Source organism: Phyllostomus hastatus, unplaced genomic scaffold (genome assembly GCF_019186645.2).
Source record: "Phyllostomus hastatus isolate PE091 unplaced genomic scaffold, TTU_PhHast_1.1 phas_contig_283, whole genome shotgun sequence".
NCBI lineage: Eukaryota > Metazoa > Chordata > Mammalia > Chiroptera > Phyllostomidae > Phyllostomus > Phyllostomus hastatus.
Genome location: NW_025333833.1, coordinates 13,313,794 through 13,328,312, shown reverse-complemented (window position 1 = coordinate 13,328,312; position 14,519 = coordinate 13,313,794). Strand labels below are relative to the sequence as shown.

General features: G+C 39.8%; 1 protein-coding gene across 1 annotated transcript in view; it reads right to left on the bottom strand.

The window, feature by feature from the left end:
• HMCN1 (hemicentin 1) overlaps positions 1-14,519 on the bottom strand; it is a 397,440-nt gene that overhangs the window by 117,851 nt on the left and 265,070 nt on the right. Inside the window, exons 41-46 of the mRNA XM_045838584.1 lie at positions 12,128-12,303; positions 8,713-8,809; positions 4,628-4,750; positions 3,480-3,641; positions 1,899-2,180; positions 691-858 (exon numbers count right to left, since the gene is read on the bottom strand). Of these exons, the coding sequence (XP_045694540.1) occupies positions 691-858; positions 1,899-2,180; positions 3,480-3,641; positions 4,628-4,750; positions 8,713-8,809; positions 12,128-12,303 (1,008 nt within the window). The remainder of the gene's footprint in view (positions 1-690; positions 859-1,898; positions 2,181-3,479; positions 3,642-4,627; positions 4,751-8,712; positions 8,810-12,127; positions 12,304-14,519) is intronic.

Genomic DNA, 14,519 nt, shown 5'->3' with positions numbered 1-14,519 from the left:
TCGGATGTCTTCATTCAACACATTAGGCATTGTTCTAAGCACCTGAGCTTTTTCTGAACCGCAGACTTGCCAAGAATATTTTCTCTGTGCACAGCCAAATCAGTACTAAGTGGGGCCAAGTACAGATTTCTGTGGCATGCCCTGAGACACCTCTGTCCCCGCTGACACTGATCCGTAAAGGAGAAGCTAATGGAATTTCCTACCTAATCAGATGAGGAATAAGCTGAATATCTCTTTGATAATAATGAGAAAGTCTTAGCTCACAGTAAACCATTCTATCTCATAAGTATAAAACTCACTCAGATGAGAGTCACGAATAAGGTGAAATACTCGCTTATGGAGGTATATTATGTAACAGGAGTCTCTCTAGATTCTGGTTTTTGTTTCAGTTTTTTCTTTTAATTCTTCACTTTTCAAATTGGCTGACACTCACTGTAGCGTGACTGCTTTGACATCACCGTAATTTAGGTCATAAGTGAGTGCCCAGCGTTCTTTTGTAAAAGGACCTAGAGCTAATGTAGAGATTTTCCCTTTGCATAGAGTTTCTGATGTCCTAAATATTCTTTTTCTTAACATGATCTGTGGGTATTACAGTAAACTAAATCAAAAAGAAATATAACACAGGAAGAAATGAGAAATTTAGAAGAAACTATGGCTACATGATTGCCAGACTACGAGAATTTCTGATACCTGAGAGAATTCTCACAGAACCGCTCAGGCTGATGGGCCAGCCGTCTTTCAGCCAGGTGATGGAAGGCAAAGGAATTCCTGAAGCCTCGCAAGTCAGGGACACGGAGTTCTTTCCCACCACACTGACATTTTCCGGTGTCCCATGGTTTCCTATGATGCTTGGAGGGGCTGTAAGGCAAAAACAAACAAACAAGAAATGGAAAGGAAAGTAGCTAATAAATATCAAACATCAAACCCTAAATAGTTTATTGTTAATAACAAGACTTCCATTTTCTGGTCAACAGACAACAAAACAAGCAATCAGATTGAGGACGTTATTAAAATTAGTAGTAGTAGCATTTTAATGTGACATTCTCTGAAGTAAAAATGTCACTTCCTCCCCACTAATAGCAATGAAGGACTTTGATGTTGTTATTCCAACAGAGGTGAATGATTTTCTATGCATCACCCATTTTTTCTGATAAATCTCTAACATAGATTTATGGCCTTTTTATAGGCAGGATTTTCTAACAAATTATTCTAATCCTAAATATTAAAAGTAACCTAACAAAAAGATACTTCAGATTGATTCCATTTTTTTTCCCCTTCCAATTTCATTAGCTTTGGCTCATACAACAGCTGCAAACAGCAGCATAAGAATACTGGACTTGGTGTGAGGCCTAACTGGATTCAAGTTATGACTGTGTCTATCAAATTTACCATTCTTTCTACAAATCTAAAAATTGCAATTCATATTATATAGGTATCCCTGACAACAGACATGTCTAGTCTATTCCTAATGACATTTATGACTCATCAGTTAGAATATTAAAGCTGACTTCAGTATAACTCATGACCAACCGATGCAGAGCCAGTAAGTTCCTAAGAACCTAGGGTTACAGTAGCCAGGACAGCTCATTTGGAAAACACAGAATCAAAGAATATTAGTTGGGGTATCACCGAATCCAACGTACCTGAAGATCACCATTGCCTATCTCACTTGTGCTTTCCTAAAAGAGTATCTAGTACGTGTTTATTTAAGCACAGTAAGAAACAGGACGTCAGGCATAGGAGGGCAGGTGATGAGCTTGATCTGGGGAAGTGGTGCAAATGTAGAAAATAGTAGACTATACATGACAGACTCAACACTCGAGGCCTATCTCTCCCACCCAGGATGCTATAGATTCTATCAGCCAACGGATAGGCTTGCTGGGCTTCTTTATACTTACTATGGACGCTCAAGTCATATTTTCTGTCAGTCATTCCAGCTACATTTACAGCAACACACACATAACGGCCTGTGTCAGAGACATGAATATTCTTCAGCTGAAGGATGCGACCTTCATCCAGTATTTCCATCCCCCTTCCCTTGGTCAAGGGCCGGCCCTCTTTCATCCAGGTCACCGTCGGCGGAGGGATACCCTGCACCTCACACTCCAAGGAAATACTCTTCCCTCGAGTCACAGTAATTTCAGTAGGGTGGGTGCCACTGTTGGCTATGGTTGGTCGAACTGGATTTAAAAATAAAAACAAGAGGGAGAGAGAAACATACATAAGAATTTTTATCAGCCAAAATTAATTCACTTTTTAAAATAGATTTTATTTTTTAGAGCAGTTCTAGGTTACAGCAAAACCGCGCAGAAAATACAGAGTGCCCATTAACTCTGCCCCCCACAAGTGTTCCTTCCCCGATATCAACACCCTGCACCACAGTAGGACGTCTGTTTAAGCTGGTGAAGCACATTGATATATCATGATTTCAGGGGCTACCGTTCACACTATGGTTCATTCTTGGTATTGTGCATTCTATGGATTTTGACAAATATATAATGACATGTGTTCTCCATTATAACATTATTCAGAACAGTTTCACTGCCCTAAAATCCTTTGAACTTCGCCTATTTACCCCTCCCTTCCTGCAAAGCCCTGGCAATCTCTAATCATTCTCTCTTTTTAAAAAAATCTTATTTTTCAATTACAGTTTACATTCAATATTATTTTGTATTAGTTCCAGTGTACAGCATGATGGTTATACAGTCATATACTTTACCAAGTGGTCCCCCACTATTTCAAGTACCCATCTGGAATATCGATTCTATTCCCTATGCTGTACTTTACATCTTCACGACTATTTCGTGACTACCAATCTAGTTCTTAATCCCTTCACCTTTTCACCAAAACCCCTCTTCCTCTGGCAACCTCTGTCTGTTTGCCGTATCTATGAGTCTGTTTCTATTTTTTTTATTTCTTTATTTTGATTTTTAGATTCCACATATAAGTGAAATCATAAGGTATTTGTCTTTTTTTTTTTTGGTCTGGCTTATTTCATTATGTTCAGGTAAATATATTTCCTCTATACTTACTCTTTTGAGATTTCTTAAAAATCATAAATAGATGTTAAATTTTGTCAAACGCTTTTTCTGCTTGTGTTGAGATGATTATACAGCTTTTTCCTGCATTTTGTTAATGTGGTATGTCACACTGATCCATCTGTGAATGCTAAACCATCCTTGCATATTTGGAATAAATCCCACTTGATCATGGTGTATGAGCCTTTTAACGTATTGTTGAATTTGGTTTGCTAATGTTTTGTTGAAGACTTTTGCACTCATGTTCCTTAGGGATACTGGCCACAAATAAGTAACCGCTCCCTGATCCTGTCAGCACCATTTAAACATATGGGTCTTACGATACATATATTATAACCCTAAAACTTGGAATGGATTTTAAAGTTACAAAGAACAGTAAAAGGGAAAGATGGAAATATTTAAAAGAAAACCGTGCCATAGCCTGGCTAATCAATAACTTACCATACACTTGCAGGTGGTAGTCCTTCTTTGCCGTCCCAGCAATATTGGATGCCACACACGTGTACAGCCCTGCATCGGGTAGCTCAGCAATGGAAATCTGCAACTGTCTGCCTCCTGATAAGGTTCGGACTCGCCCTGCAGCGTCAGCCAGCACTGGGGAGCCTGTGAAGAAAACCAAACAGCAGGACGTGAGGCAAAAACACGAAGCCTTGCGTGACACTGTAAAGTGATCCTACCCAAAACAGGAGGAGCAGAAGGAAGGGAGTTAGGAGGGGGATGAAGGACAAGGAAGAGAGAGGAAAAAGATGGAGGAGAAAATGTTTACCAAGAGAATCTGCAAGATTTTGGCAATTTCTCAGCCAATGTTGTATTTGAAGGAAAGCATAGTTAGAAAAACAAAGAAAATTAAGTCTTAAAACAGGAAAACAAAAAATTATTTTTAAAATCAGCTACATATTTAGATGAGCTGCCTGATACTTTTGGAAACAAATATTTGTCGATGAATAAAGTGACAATCTGTCCAACTGTAGAGTTTAATCTTAATACACGTTAAGAAACTGTCACAAATAAAGCAAAACTATTTGCTTTAGAAAACAATTTTTAATAGCATTTTAAAGAAAAATAATAATTCTTTGAATGGTAAATTCCTTTTTTTAGATTTTATTCATTTATTTTTTTAGAGAGGGGAAGGGGGAGAGAAAGAGAGGGAGAGAAACATCAGTGTGTGGTTGCCTCTTGTGCACCTCCTACTGGGGACCTGATCCACAACCTGCGCATGTGCCCTGACTGGGGATCGAACTGGCGATCCTTTGGTTAGCAGGCCTGCACTCAATCCACTGAGCCGTACTAGCCAGGGCAGAATGGTAAATTCTTGATCATTACAGCTATTCTGTAGTGTATTTGATTAAAGAACAATGCAGAATTATTTTTTCTGTGGCACAGTGTCCAAATTGAAGATTTTTCAGCTGCAGAGTACAGAAGTATCACATTGCACACTTAATATTTAAGTATGCTGTCCAGTATTTTAGTATGCAACACCCCTGAAAATTTGTTAATACATTAATGTATTTGTCAGATAAAGCATAAATTCATCTAATATTATATTTAATTTTATAAATGTGAAAGGAAATGTGAATGTGAAAACTCACCTTTCTTCTTCCAAATGAGATTTGGGGGTGGAATACCACTTGATTCACATAAGAGACTAATGAGATTCCCTTCAATGACTGTAAGCTGAGCAAGTTCATCAGAACCATAAATGCTTGGTGGAACTGAAATATTAAAAAAATGCAAAATACTGTTTTTACACTCATTTAATATAAAATTTCCCTAATACTTTACATGTTTTTATCAGACAAAATTGGACACACTCAGGGTGGTAGGGCCGTAGACAACTTCACACGTTTTTTTTAAAAAGATCCCACTCAAATGACCCAGAAAATAATTGGCACTCAAGGTTAACATGTCATTAAAACATTAAAAGTCAACTGTAAGACATACACTGATCACCCGATAGCAGACTTGCCATTTTCACAGACAGAAACTTAATTATCAAAATATTGCGAGTGGCATAAAAGGAAGCTAATTTATTTCAGATATGTAGACATCTTGCACCAAAAAACCGAGTCATCAAGTTTAAACTTAACTCAGTCCTTTTGATATATATCTCAGAGGCTGAATAGAATTGGAAAACAATATGCATGTGGTACGTAGTGAAGGACGGAGGTAAGGAATGTGATCCAAGATGCAGACCCGGTATCTACACTAGATTGTGCAGCCTGCCTCCCACTGGCCTCCGGCTTTCTCCTCGGGATGTTCCAAGTGAATCCTGACTTCCCACACTTGTCTCAAAGGCGGAGTCTGAGACATTTGCTGGCTGAACTCTCTCCTCAGCCCCTTCTCTGGCTGCAGCATTATCAGGTGGAAGATGCTTGTTCTCCCAAGATCGTGGGAGGGAAGGAGTGGGACAATCCTCCTCGCTCCCCAAGCAGCTTCCAGTCTCTGTTCTTTCGAGGCTCATGCCACCAACTTACTTCTCCTTCTCGTTCTTCCTACCATCTGTGGACCTCATTAGTTTTTCATTCACTGGACAGTTTCACTGTTGTATGTATTCCTCTTCTCCACACGAAGACCTGCCATCCTTCTGTACAAACTTAACAGCCACATGTATATGCAACCAAACAACCTGGCTACTCGGTTCCTTGGTTTGCTCATCCCTTTCTTCATCTGAGGCCATACCTGTTTCATCATCTAGAACATTCTCGTGTAGATGTGTAAATGTAGGTCACTCTCTGACAACTACTCCATCCTTACAGCCCCTTCACTTCATTATTCCCCACTCTCTATTCATCAACCTAATGGAATCTCAAGTCCATTCACCTCTCAGAAGTCTCCCAATCCAGCTGCCTCCTCTTTTCTTTACTGACTTCTCTCTCCAGCTTAGATTTCACGATCAATATTTCAACAACTCCTTTGCCAATATTCTCAACTGCCTTGTACCACTGCCCTTCCTATTTGGTAACACAATTACCCTGGATGAACCCTATAGTTTACCCTGTCATCACTGATACCGAGAGACGGAAAGTTCTGCCGAAGAAAATGGCAATTACATGAATTGCCACTGTGATACATTCACGATTGCCAAGCTAAACTCTACCCTCGTCTACGCCCATGGCTTCCCTGGAGACAAACGCTGGCAAACTTGTGTCTGTAATGCAGACCCCCTCTGACTACTTACTTAACCCCTCAAATGGGAGGCCTTCCTAAAGGGACTGTCAAAGTTGACTTACCTCACAATTAACGCAGTCACCTTTGTTCCCCGTCTGAGGGAAGGACACTACTGTCCACACAGCCCAGTTGGCCAACTCCTACCAACATCCATCCTTTACTCTTCTCGTTTCCACATCTCTCCTCCACTTACCAATTAATCCTATTAATCCAACTCCTTAAATACTTCTAGAATTCAGCTGCTTTCTTCCTCAAGTACAGATCAAGTATCACATTGCCTTTAGAATCAAATCCATCTGTTAAAATTGGTTTGAGAGGCCCTCTTCAATGTGTCCCGCTTAATCTTGCCTACATAACATCTCTCGCTACCCTCTGCACCGGCCTCGGCTCCATAGTGAATGATGTTCCATTCACTGAATGCAGACAATATTCTCATTCTTCATGCTGGCAAGGCTTCCATTCTCTCGACAGAGTGAACTCCTACTCACCTTAAAAATCTCCACCAGATATCAGGAGCCCCTGTTCTGTTGTCTTAACAAACTTCCTACGAGAGCTCTTAGAATTTAATTTTAACTGGCTACTGAGATATTTCTAGACCATCAGAATGTAAGTCCTGTGTGAACAATGCTATTTTCTCCTCCCATTAACCTCTCTACACCTACACGTGGTTTAATGCCCAGTACACAGAGGCAAACCGTAGTATTTTTTAGTGAATCTATCCTTGATATCTTAACATTCTCTTCCCATTCATTCTTATATCTACTGTATTATGCTTTCCTCTATTTGGAGGAAGTATATAAAGCACACTTTGTAGTTTATATCTAATTTGACTTCTTGGCAGTGTATGACTTATTCATTCACTCACTTATCCATCCATGTCCAACTTATTTGGTGTCCATGCTCTGCTGGGATACCATCTTCCTTGGTTTCTATGACGCAAGTTTGACCCAGTGTCCCCACTACTCTGTTCCTCCTCAGTTTCCCACTCAGGGCCTCTTCTTCCGTCTCCCTTTTCATATGGTATAGAAGAGAGCCGTTCTGTACGGCACTCTTCCATACACACTCTACCCAGCGCTTTTCTGTACACACTCTACACAATGCTCTTCTGTACACGTTCCTTTTACTTTTCCTGAGGGACCTCAGCTGCTACACATACACTCATGTCTCGAATCTTACCTTTTGAACTGCTTTCTGTCTCTCCTAAACTATAGGCTCCTAAACTATATTTCTGACTGCATGGAGAACAGCTTTGCATGGACCGTCAAAAGGTGTCTCCAATACAACATACTAAAAATGAATTCTTCACCTCACTTCTTAATTGATCGTCACTCTAAATTTTCTCTTTTGCAACCTTTTATACTTGGTAACATCTAGGTTAGTGTTTTGTCCATCTAGGAATACTCTTCCCATTGGAAAGAAATGAGAAAGGAAAAAAAGGAAAAATAAAGGGAGAAAGGGGATGGAAGGAGGTAGGAATGGAAGTTAATGATATATAGCTAATATCTAATATATAGCAAATATGAAGTTCCTACATAGTACATTTTACTATTTAAAAGTAAATTAATTCTTTTGCAGGGTGAATAACAGCGCTTCTCATAATCTTCCTCCAGATATTTTTTAAAAATTATATTAATGATTTATAATTAACAAGTCATTTTCTACATAAATGCATGTTATTATAGTTTTAAAAAATATTTGTTCCTCACTGGAAGCTAATTATTTCCTCTACCTATTTTTATTTTAAAATGTGTTTTTAAATGAAGTGGTTGGGTGCAAATGGACACAATTGTACTTGAACAACAATAAAAAAATAAATAAATGAAGTTTTAGAAAGGTAAATTTCAGCTCATGATCTCAATAATTTACTAAATAAAATTAAGAGGGTTTAACATGTTATAAATGATTTTAAAGAAACATTTCACATAAATGATAAAGGTACTAGAAACAGGAGCAGTGTTTAATGATTAGCAGGCAACCACAGCCAATAAAAACACTGTGATCCACCCTAAGAATTACCTTAGTCAGTAACATGGTAAAATTTCAAATAAGGCTAGGCAGTCACACTGGTCAATCCCACTCCCTGCCCACAAGTACATGTGTTCGCCGTCTCTCTCACACACACACACGCTATTCCCATGCATAATCTGGCCTTTTAACTTATTTTCAATTGATCAATCCACTTGCCATTCATGGAGATGACTCAGTCATTAGAAGGCCCTCGTTATAGGAGCTAAAAAGGTATTACTGAGACTGGAAAGGAGAACCATTACACATTAAAATCACAGTGATTAATGCGTTTAGGTTCAAGAAGACTATCTATAGTTACTCTAAATATATTGGCTAATACTCAGGACAGTATAGCAGCACCTCAACCTATTGATTAGTACTCATCTATGTATTATGATAAATTTTAATTACGTGGATGTCATTTTAATAGTTGACACACAGAATGAAAGGTTAAACCACATGCTGCATCATTCGCTTTTCAGGAACTGATCACGCTTACCCCAAATATTGACATTGTAATTTCTCTCAGTTTTTCCAGCAACATTGGTTGCCTCACAAGTGTACCGGCCAGTGTCTTGAACCTGGGCATCGTCAATCTGAAAACAAAATCAGGCTTTAAAACCAGTTTCTATTTTATGAGTAATGGGGCTTTTCTATTGGCTTGGCCAAAAAGTCCATTGAGATTTTTCTGTAAAATAAAAGACATATTTTTCATTTTCACCAATAATTTCATTGCTTTGGATGTTTTGAGTAGGTTGGCTATCTCCCACTAGTGGCTTCTAGTGAGCAGAGGCCAGGGGTGCTGCTAAGTATCTTCCTAAGGAGCAGAACAGCCCCACAGCAAAGAAGTATTTGGCCCAAATATCAATAGTACCAAGAAACTTTGCAAGCCGCTTTTGACATGTTCGATCAGTCACAGCACCTTCTCCATACACTGCATAAATCTTTTTTTGTGTTTCAATTACATTTTTACCTTTCTTGAAATAATAAAGCATAATATGCCAAAAATATTGCATATTTTCTTCCACCTTCAATATTAAAATGGCTGCATAAAAATTCACCAATATTGTCCTGACTGTTGTGGCCCCGTGGACTGAGTGCCAGTCTGCAAACCAAAAGGTCACCAGTTCGATTCCCAGTAAGGGCACATGCCTGGGTTGTGAGCCAGGTCCCCAGTGAGGACTGTGTGAGACACAAGCAATCAGTGTATGTCTCACACGTCAATGTTTCTCTCCCTTTCTTTCTCCCTCCCTTCTCCTCTCTCTAAAAAAGAGCAAATAAACAAAATCTTTTTTTAAAAAGTATTTTAAAAAACTCACCAACTTTAATGTTTTATTTAATGCATGCTGATATGATAGCTATCACAATACAATCTAACAAAATTGTTTCAACGAAGACAACTAAGCACTACTAGAGCAATCATATGGAAAAAATAAAAGAACGTTTTGGCCAACCCAATATAAATGCTGTTTGTAGTATCTTATTTTTCATTCATATTATGAAGATTTTCAAACACATGAAACTGGAGAGAATAATAAAATGGATGGCTATACATCCATTATTTACATCTAATGCTTATCAAGATTCAACAATTCTTGTCTATGTCATACCTTATTTTAATCTCATTAATATTAGTCACTGAAGGTCTAGAAAGGCCTTTTAAATATAATTCAGACAAAATAGCAAACAACTGACAATTTCTGAATAAGATATTTAAGGCTTTAAAATAAATAATCTTTATACATCCAGGATATTGTTCAGTAAAATAACACCCTTTTTATTGACTTATTACATCTCTTCTCCCATCCCGGGCTTGTAAGCCTCTTCAAGCCACACATTATATTTAATTAGTCTCAGTTTCCTGGTATCCAGTTTGGTGCTTGGTAGATAACTGAGTATCAGTAAATATTTTCCATGTATTTATCTGAAACACGCATCAACTCTCATTCACCAATTGTTCCCTGACATTCAGCAGTTAAAAATACCAAAAAAGTATAGTGTAATGTATGGCTCATGACTTGAATTTACAATCTGGTTGACAATATAGAGTACCCGAACACAATAAACAAGGTATAAATAATAGCACAAGATAATTCAAGAGGGGACAACAAACATCATGATAATGATTGCTAAGTAACTTTGCAGTCAGTTGCTAAAACATTCAAGAGAACTGCATCATTGGAGTTCAAGTTATCGTTGAATGCATTTCGTAGAGCAGGGCTACACTAGAAGCTTCCATTCCAGGAGGTCTTCTCTCTACACCCTTCAGTCACACCTGCACACCCTCGGGGGCCTGGCTGGCCTCCACGGTGGGGATTCAACAAATCTCAGGAGCGCTTCACCATCATCTCTCTCCTGGCTTCCTAACTCCTGTGGGATCTATGCTCTGAAGAAAGGAACTGCTATACTTAGTTGAATTTGCTAGGACAGTTCTAACCATGCACATAGCTCTTCCCTACCCGTACTGGGGCTTACAGCCACACATTTGTTTCTACCTATCATTCGGTGAGAGTTAAGGTTTGCGAATCCCACCAGCTGCCTGCTGGCACTCCGGGCTCGCCTCTGAGCAGGGGCCTGCTCTTTGCTTCTTTTTTTTCCCCTATGTACCTCAATTGACCGATCCTAGTTTCCTCTCTCAGTGATTCTGGACTTTCCTTCCTCAACAGCTCCATTATTTCAGGATCAAAATTCGCAAGGTCTCTACCCTCTTGTCTCTAACATACACCTTGACACTCCCTCCCACTCTGCCCCATGCTTCTGCCCCACTGTGTACGCTTCTCAGCTTCCTTCCTGTATGCTAATCCCCATCACCCATTTCTCAAGTCTGTCTTTACTGGTCAGTAATAACCTTCTTCTACCAAGAGGCTGGTAGGTAGAGTGGTTCGAGGCATGGATTCTGCAGCTATGCTCCAATATTTACAACCCATTTCAGCTGCTTAGTAACCTCGGGCAGATCACTTAGCCATTCTTTCAATTCTTCAATAGGGTGATTACTAAGACTATGGAAACATTCCTGCATCCTCATTCCTCACGCTGGCTTTCAATGTTAGCTCTTATTTTACTCAAGTCAACCATGTCAGAATTACTTCCAAATATTCACTCTGTTAAGTTCTCTGTTTCAGCCACACTAGCTCGCTTGCTTTCTTTAATCAGGCCTTTTGTCCCATAAAAATGCAAGTAGTCTTCCAAGACCATTTCAGGCAACCACACCCCCACCTTCTGCTGACCTCCCTTCTGTACTAACCGCTTGGTCATGAACTCAGACTTATAGCATCTGTTGCATTTTCAACTGAGCAGTCAGTAAATCTTTAATATATTTTTGTGATATGAGAAGACACTGAGGGCAGGAGATGCACCTTATACTTTTTTGCACCTCTCACTAGAACACCTAGAAATGGGTATTTCCTGATTGGCTGAATGAATTGGTGGATGAGGCACTCCTCAAAATATTTCTATAATATTTTCTTAGAAGCATTTTTGAATGGCTTCTGGCTACAAATATGGATAGAAAATTAAATATTTAAATCTTACTAGGTCCAACTTTTTTTTAAAAGATTTTATTTATTTATTTTTAGAGAGGGAAGGGAGGGAGAAAAAGAGGGAGGGGGAAACATCAGTGTGAAGTTGCTGGGAGCCGTGGCCTGCAACCCAGGCATGTGCCCTGACTGGGAATCGAACCTGCAATGCTTTGGTTCACAGCCCGCGCTCAATCCACTGAGCTACGCCAGCCAGGGCTTAGGTCCAACATTTTTAAAAAATCACACACCTCCTTAATGAAAGAGGCCCTAGAATTTTATAATATAAAAACAGTAGAACACTTGTAGAGACAGGCAAGTTTACTAGGGGACCTGCTGACGCCGTGAGCTGAGAATGAGGAGCAATCTAAGAAGCAGTAAATGAATCGATAGCATTACCTTTAACACGCTTCCGTTTTCCGAGATGCTGAGGCCCGGTTTCTTCAGCAAGGGACGGCCGTCCTTGAACCACGTCAGAGTAGGGGAGGGGACAGCATCGCTCTGACACAGCAGCTCCACAGCCTGGCTGATGAGGACAGAGACATTCTGTTCTCCTCCCACGATGTTCGGGGGAACTAAGAGAAAGATGGGGTTTCCCTCAGGACACAGCAGGCCATCACACTGCTCCTTGTTACTAATCATCCGGATATACATGCTGGTTCTTTTGAGATGCAGGATCGCGACCACTCTAACATACCCTCTTTGCATCATCTGGTTTAGAGTCAACTGTTAAACAATTTCTGATTAACGGGTTGCTGTTCAACAAAAATAGTGTTCATTATCTTTGCTCTTAAAAAGGTTTTAGAAAGAAGTGGGAGTTATCACCAAGTTCCTGTGTAAGTAACTTCCTGAAGTCAATTTTAACTACTTAAGATTTTCAAAGTTAATCAATATAGGCGGAAGAGGGCAAAGGAAGGGGGGGCGGGGAACTGGGACAACTGTAATAGAATCACAATAAAAAACGATTTAAAAAATTTTCAAAGCAATAAATCATTCCTGAAACATTTTGGAAATAACAATGAATTAAAGCAAATGCCTTTTTATTACGTATTTGTATTTCTGGCAAAAGAAAATAAGTTTCATTGTCACTGAGGCAAAATAAAAACACTGAGGTGACCGAGACCATCGGTCCCATCTAGTCAGGGTGTGCCAAGCAGAGCAGGTGACAGACCACAGCTCCTTTGCAACAGCCTGAGTGATTGGTGGCAAAGCCCGGAATCTTCCGACCTGCAGTTCAGAGCCCTTTTTGGTTTTCCGCGGTACCTTGTCAGCTTTCGACGGAATGAAAACCATGTGGGATAAACGGCACCATGAAGAACAAACCAGGTCAGTGGCCAGCTGTACAACACACTCACAATTCCACAAAAAGAGGAAATGAGTTGAAATGTTAATGAGATTAAAATGTGAATTCCCTGGCTCTTGGGCTGGTCAGATGCCGAGCTGTGTCCCTGGAGGAGGTTAAGGGATCTCCTTCCTGCGGGCGTATTAAACACGAAAGTAAACAGTCATTTATCTCCGACGGTGTAGGTGCAGCCCTGCCAAGAACGAGAGGGTGGGCTCCACCGCCTCTCAAGGACTCTTTCAGGCCTGTATTTATAATAATTCAAACACACAAACGAATGATGAAATCAAGCCTGTTGTTATTAAAAGGCCACTCCAACATTATTCACGGAGAGGAATTACCTTGGCCAGTTCTCATGAGATCCCATAACTCTTTAGCAATATAGGAAATTTATCCAACTTCTAGTTTGGGTTTTGGGGTGTGTGTGTGTGTGTGTGTGTGTGTGTGTGTGTGTGTGTGTGTTCTGCCTTATAGGAAAGGATAAGTTGCTTTAAAACCACTCCTAATGGACTTTCCAAATGCTTTGTTAGAATAAGATTTTTGTGCTGAGGAATGTTATGATAGTCCACTAGCCATTGTTTCAGGCTGCATACCACAGCATGTGGCAGAATGACAATGAATGCAATTGACTTTAACTAGTAACAATGTGTTTTGGTGAACAGCAGGTTTCTCTGCTACCACGTCTACCACGGAGGGAAAGGCATACAAAATGGACTAAGGACACTGTCCTGTGATGTCTCTGGAGGCACGGCTTGCACTCGATCCAAAGGCACTGATGCTAAAGGAAGAAATGCCATGCACAGTAACCAGAACAGACCGGGGGAGCGTTCGTGCAGAGTGGGTGATGCCCCTTCTGCCAAATTGACTTGCACACACAGGCATCTGGCTGTCCACAAGCTTAAAGCGATCTTTGCAGAAAACAAAACAGTGGGATTGCTTTCAACATGTGACACGTTAGATACAAGACAGACAACCAGTCAGGCTTCAGAGGAAAACTCAGATGATGTGAGCAAAATCAGCACAATTACTGCCATTTTCTGAGATATTATGAAAACAGATACATTCACTAGTCTCTGCATAGAAAGCTCTAAATAGAAGAGCTGATTTCACACGGTGATGGATGGAGACTAGACTTGGGGTGAGGAATGCACAACACAGTGTACACACATGTTGTAGAACTGTGCCCCCAAAACCTGTATAATTCTGTTAACCAGCACCACCCTAAGACACTCAATAAAAAATAGTTGATTTCACAATGTGGAGATAATTTCAGGTAGTCTGTTCTCAGTGGATAAAAAGTACCATAATTGTATAAAAACATGTTTATCTTAGATTATTTGTAAAACTTCCAAAAGAGAGTGAGTTTTTTATGGTCCCTTGTAGAAGCTGACGTCAGAAATAATTCAGGAAAGCAGAATGCTAATTTGATTCCAAATATTTTTCTTTCAG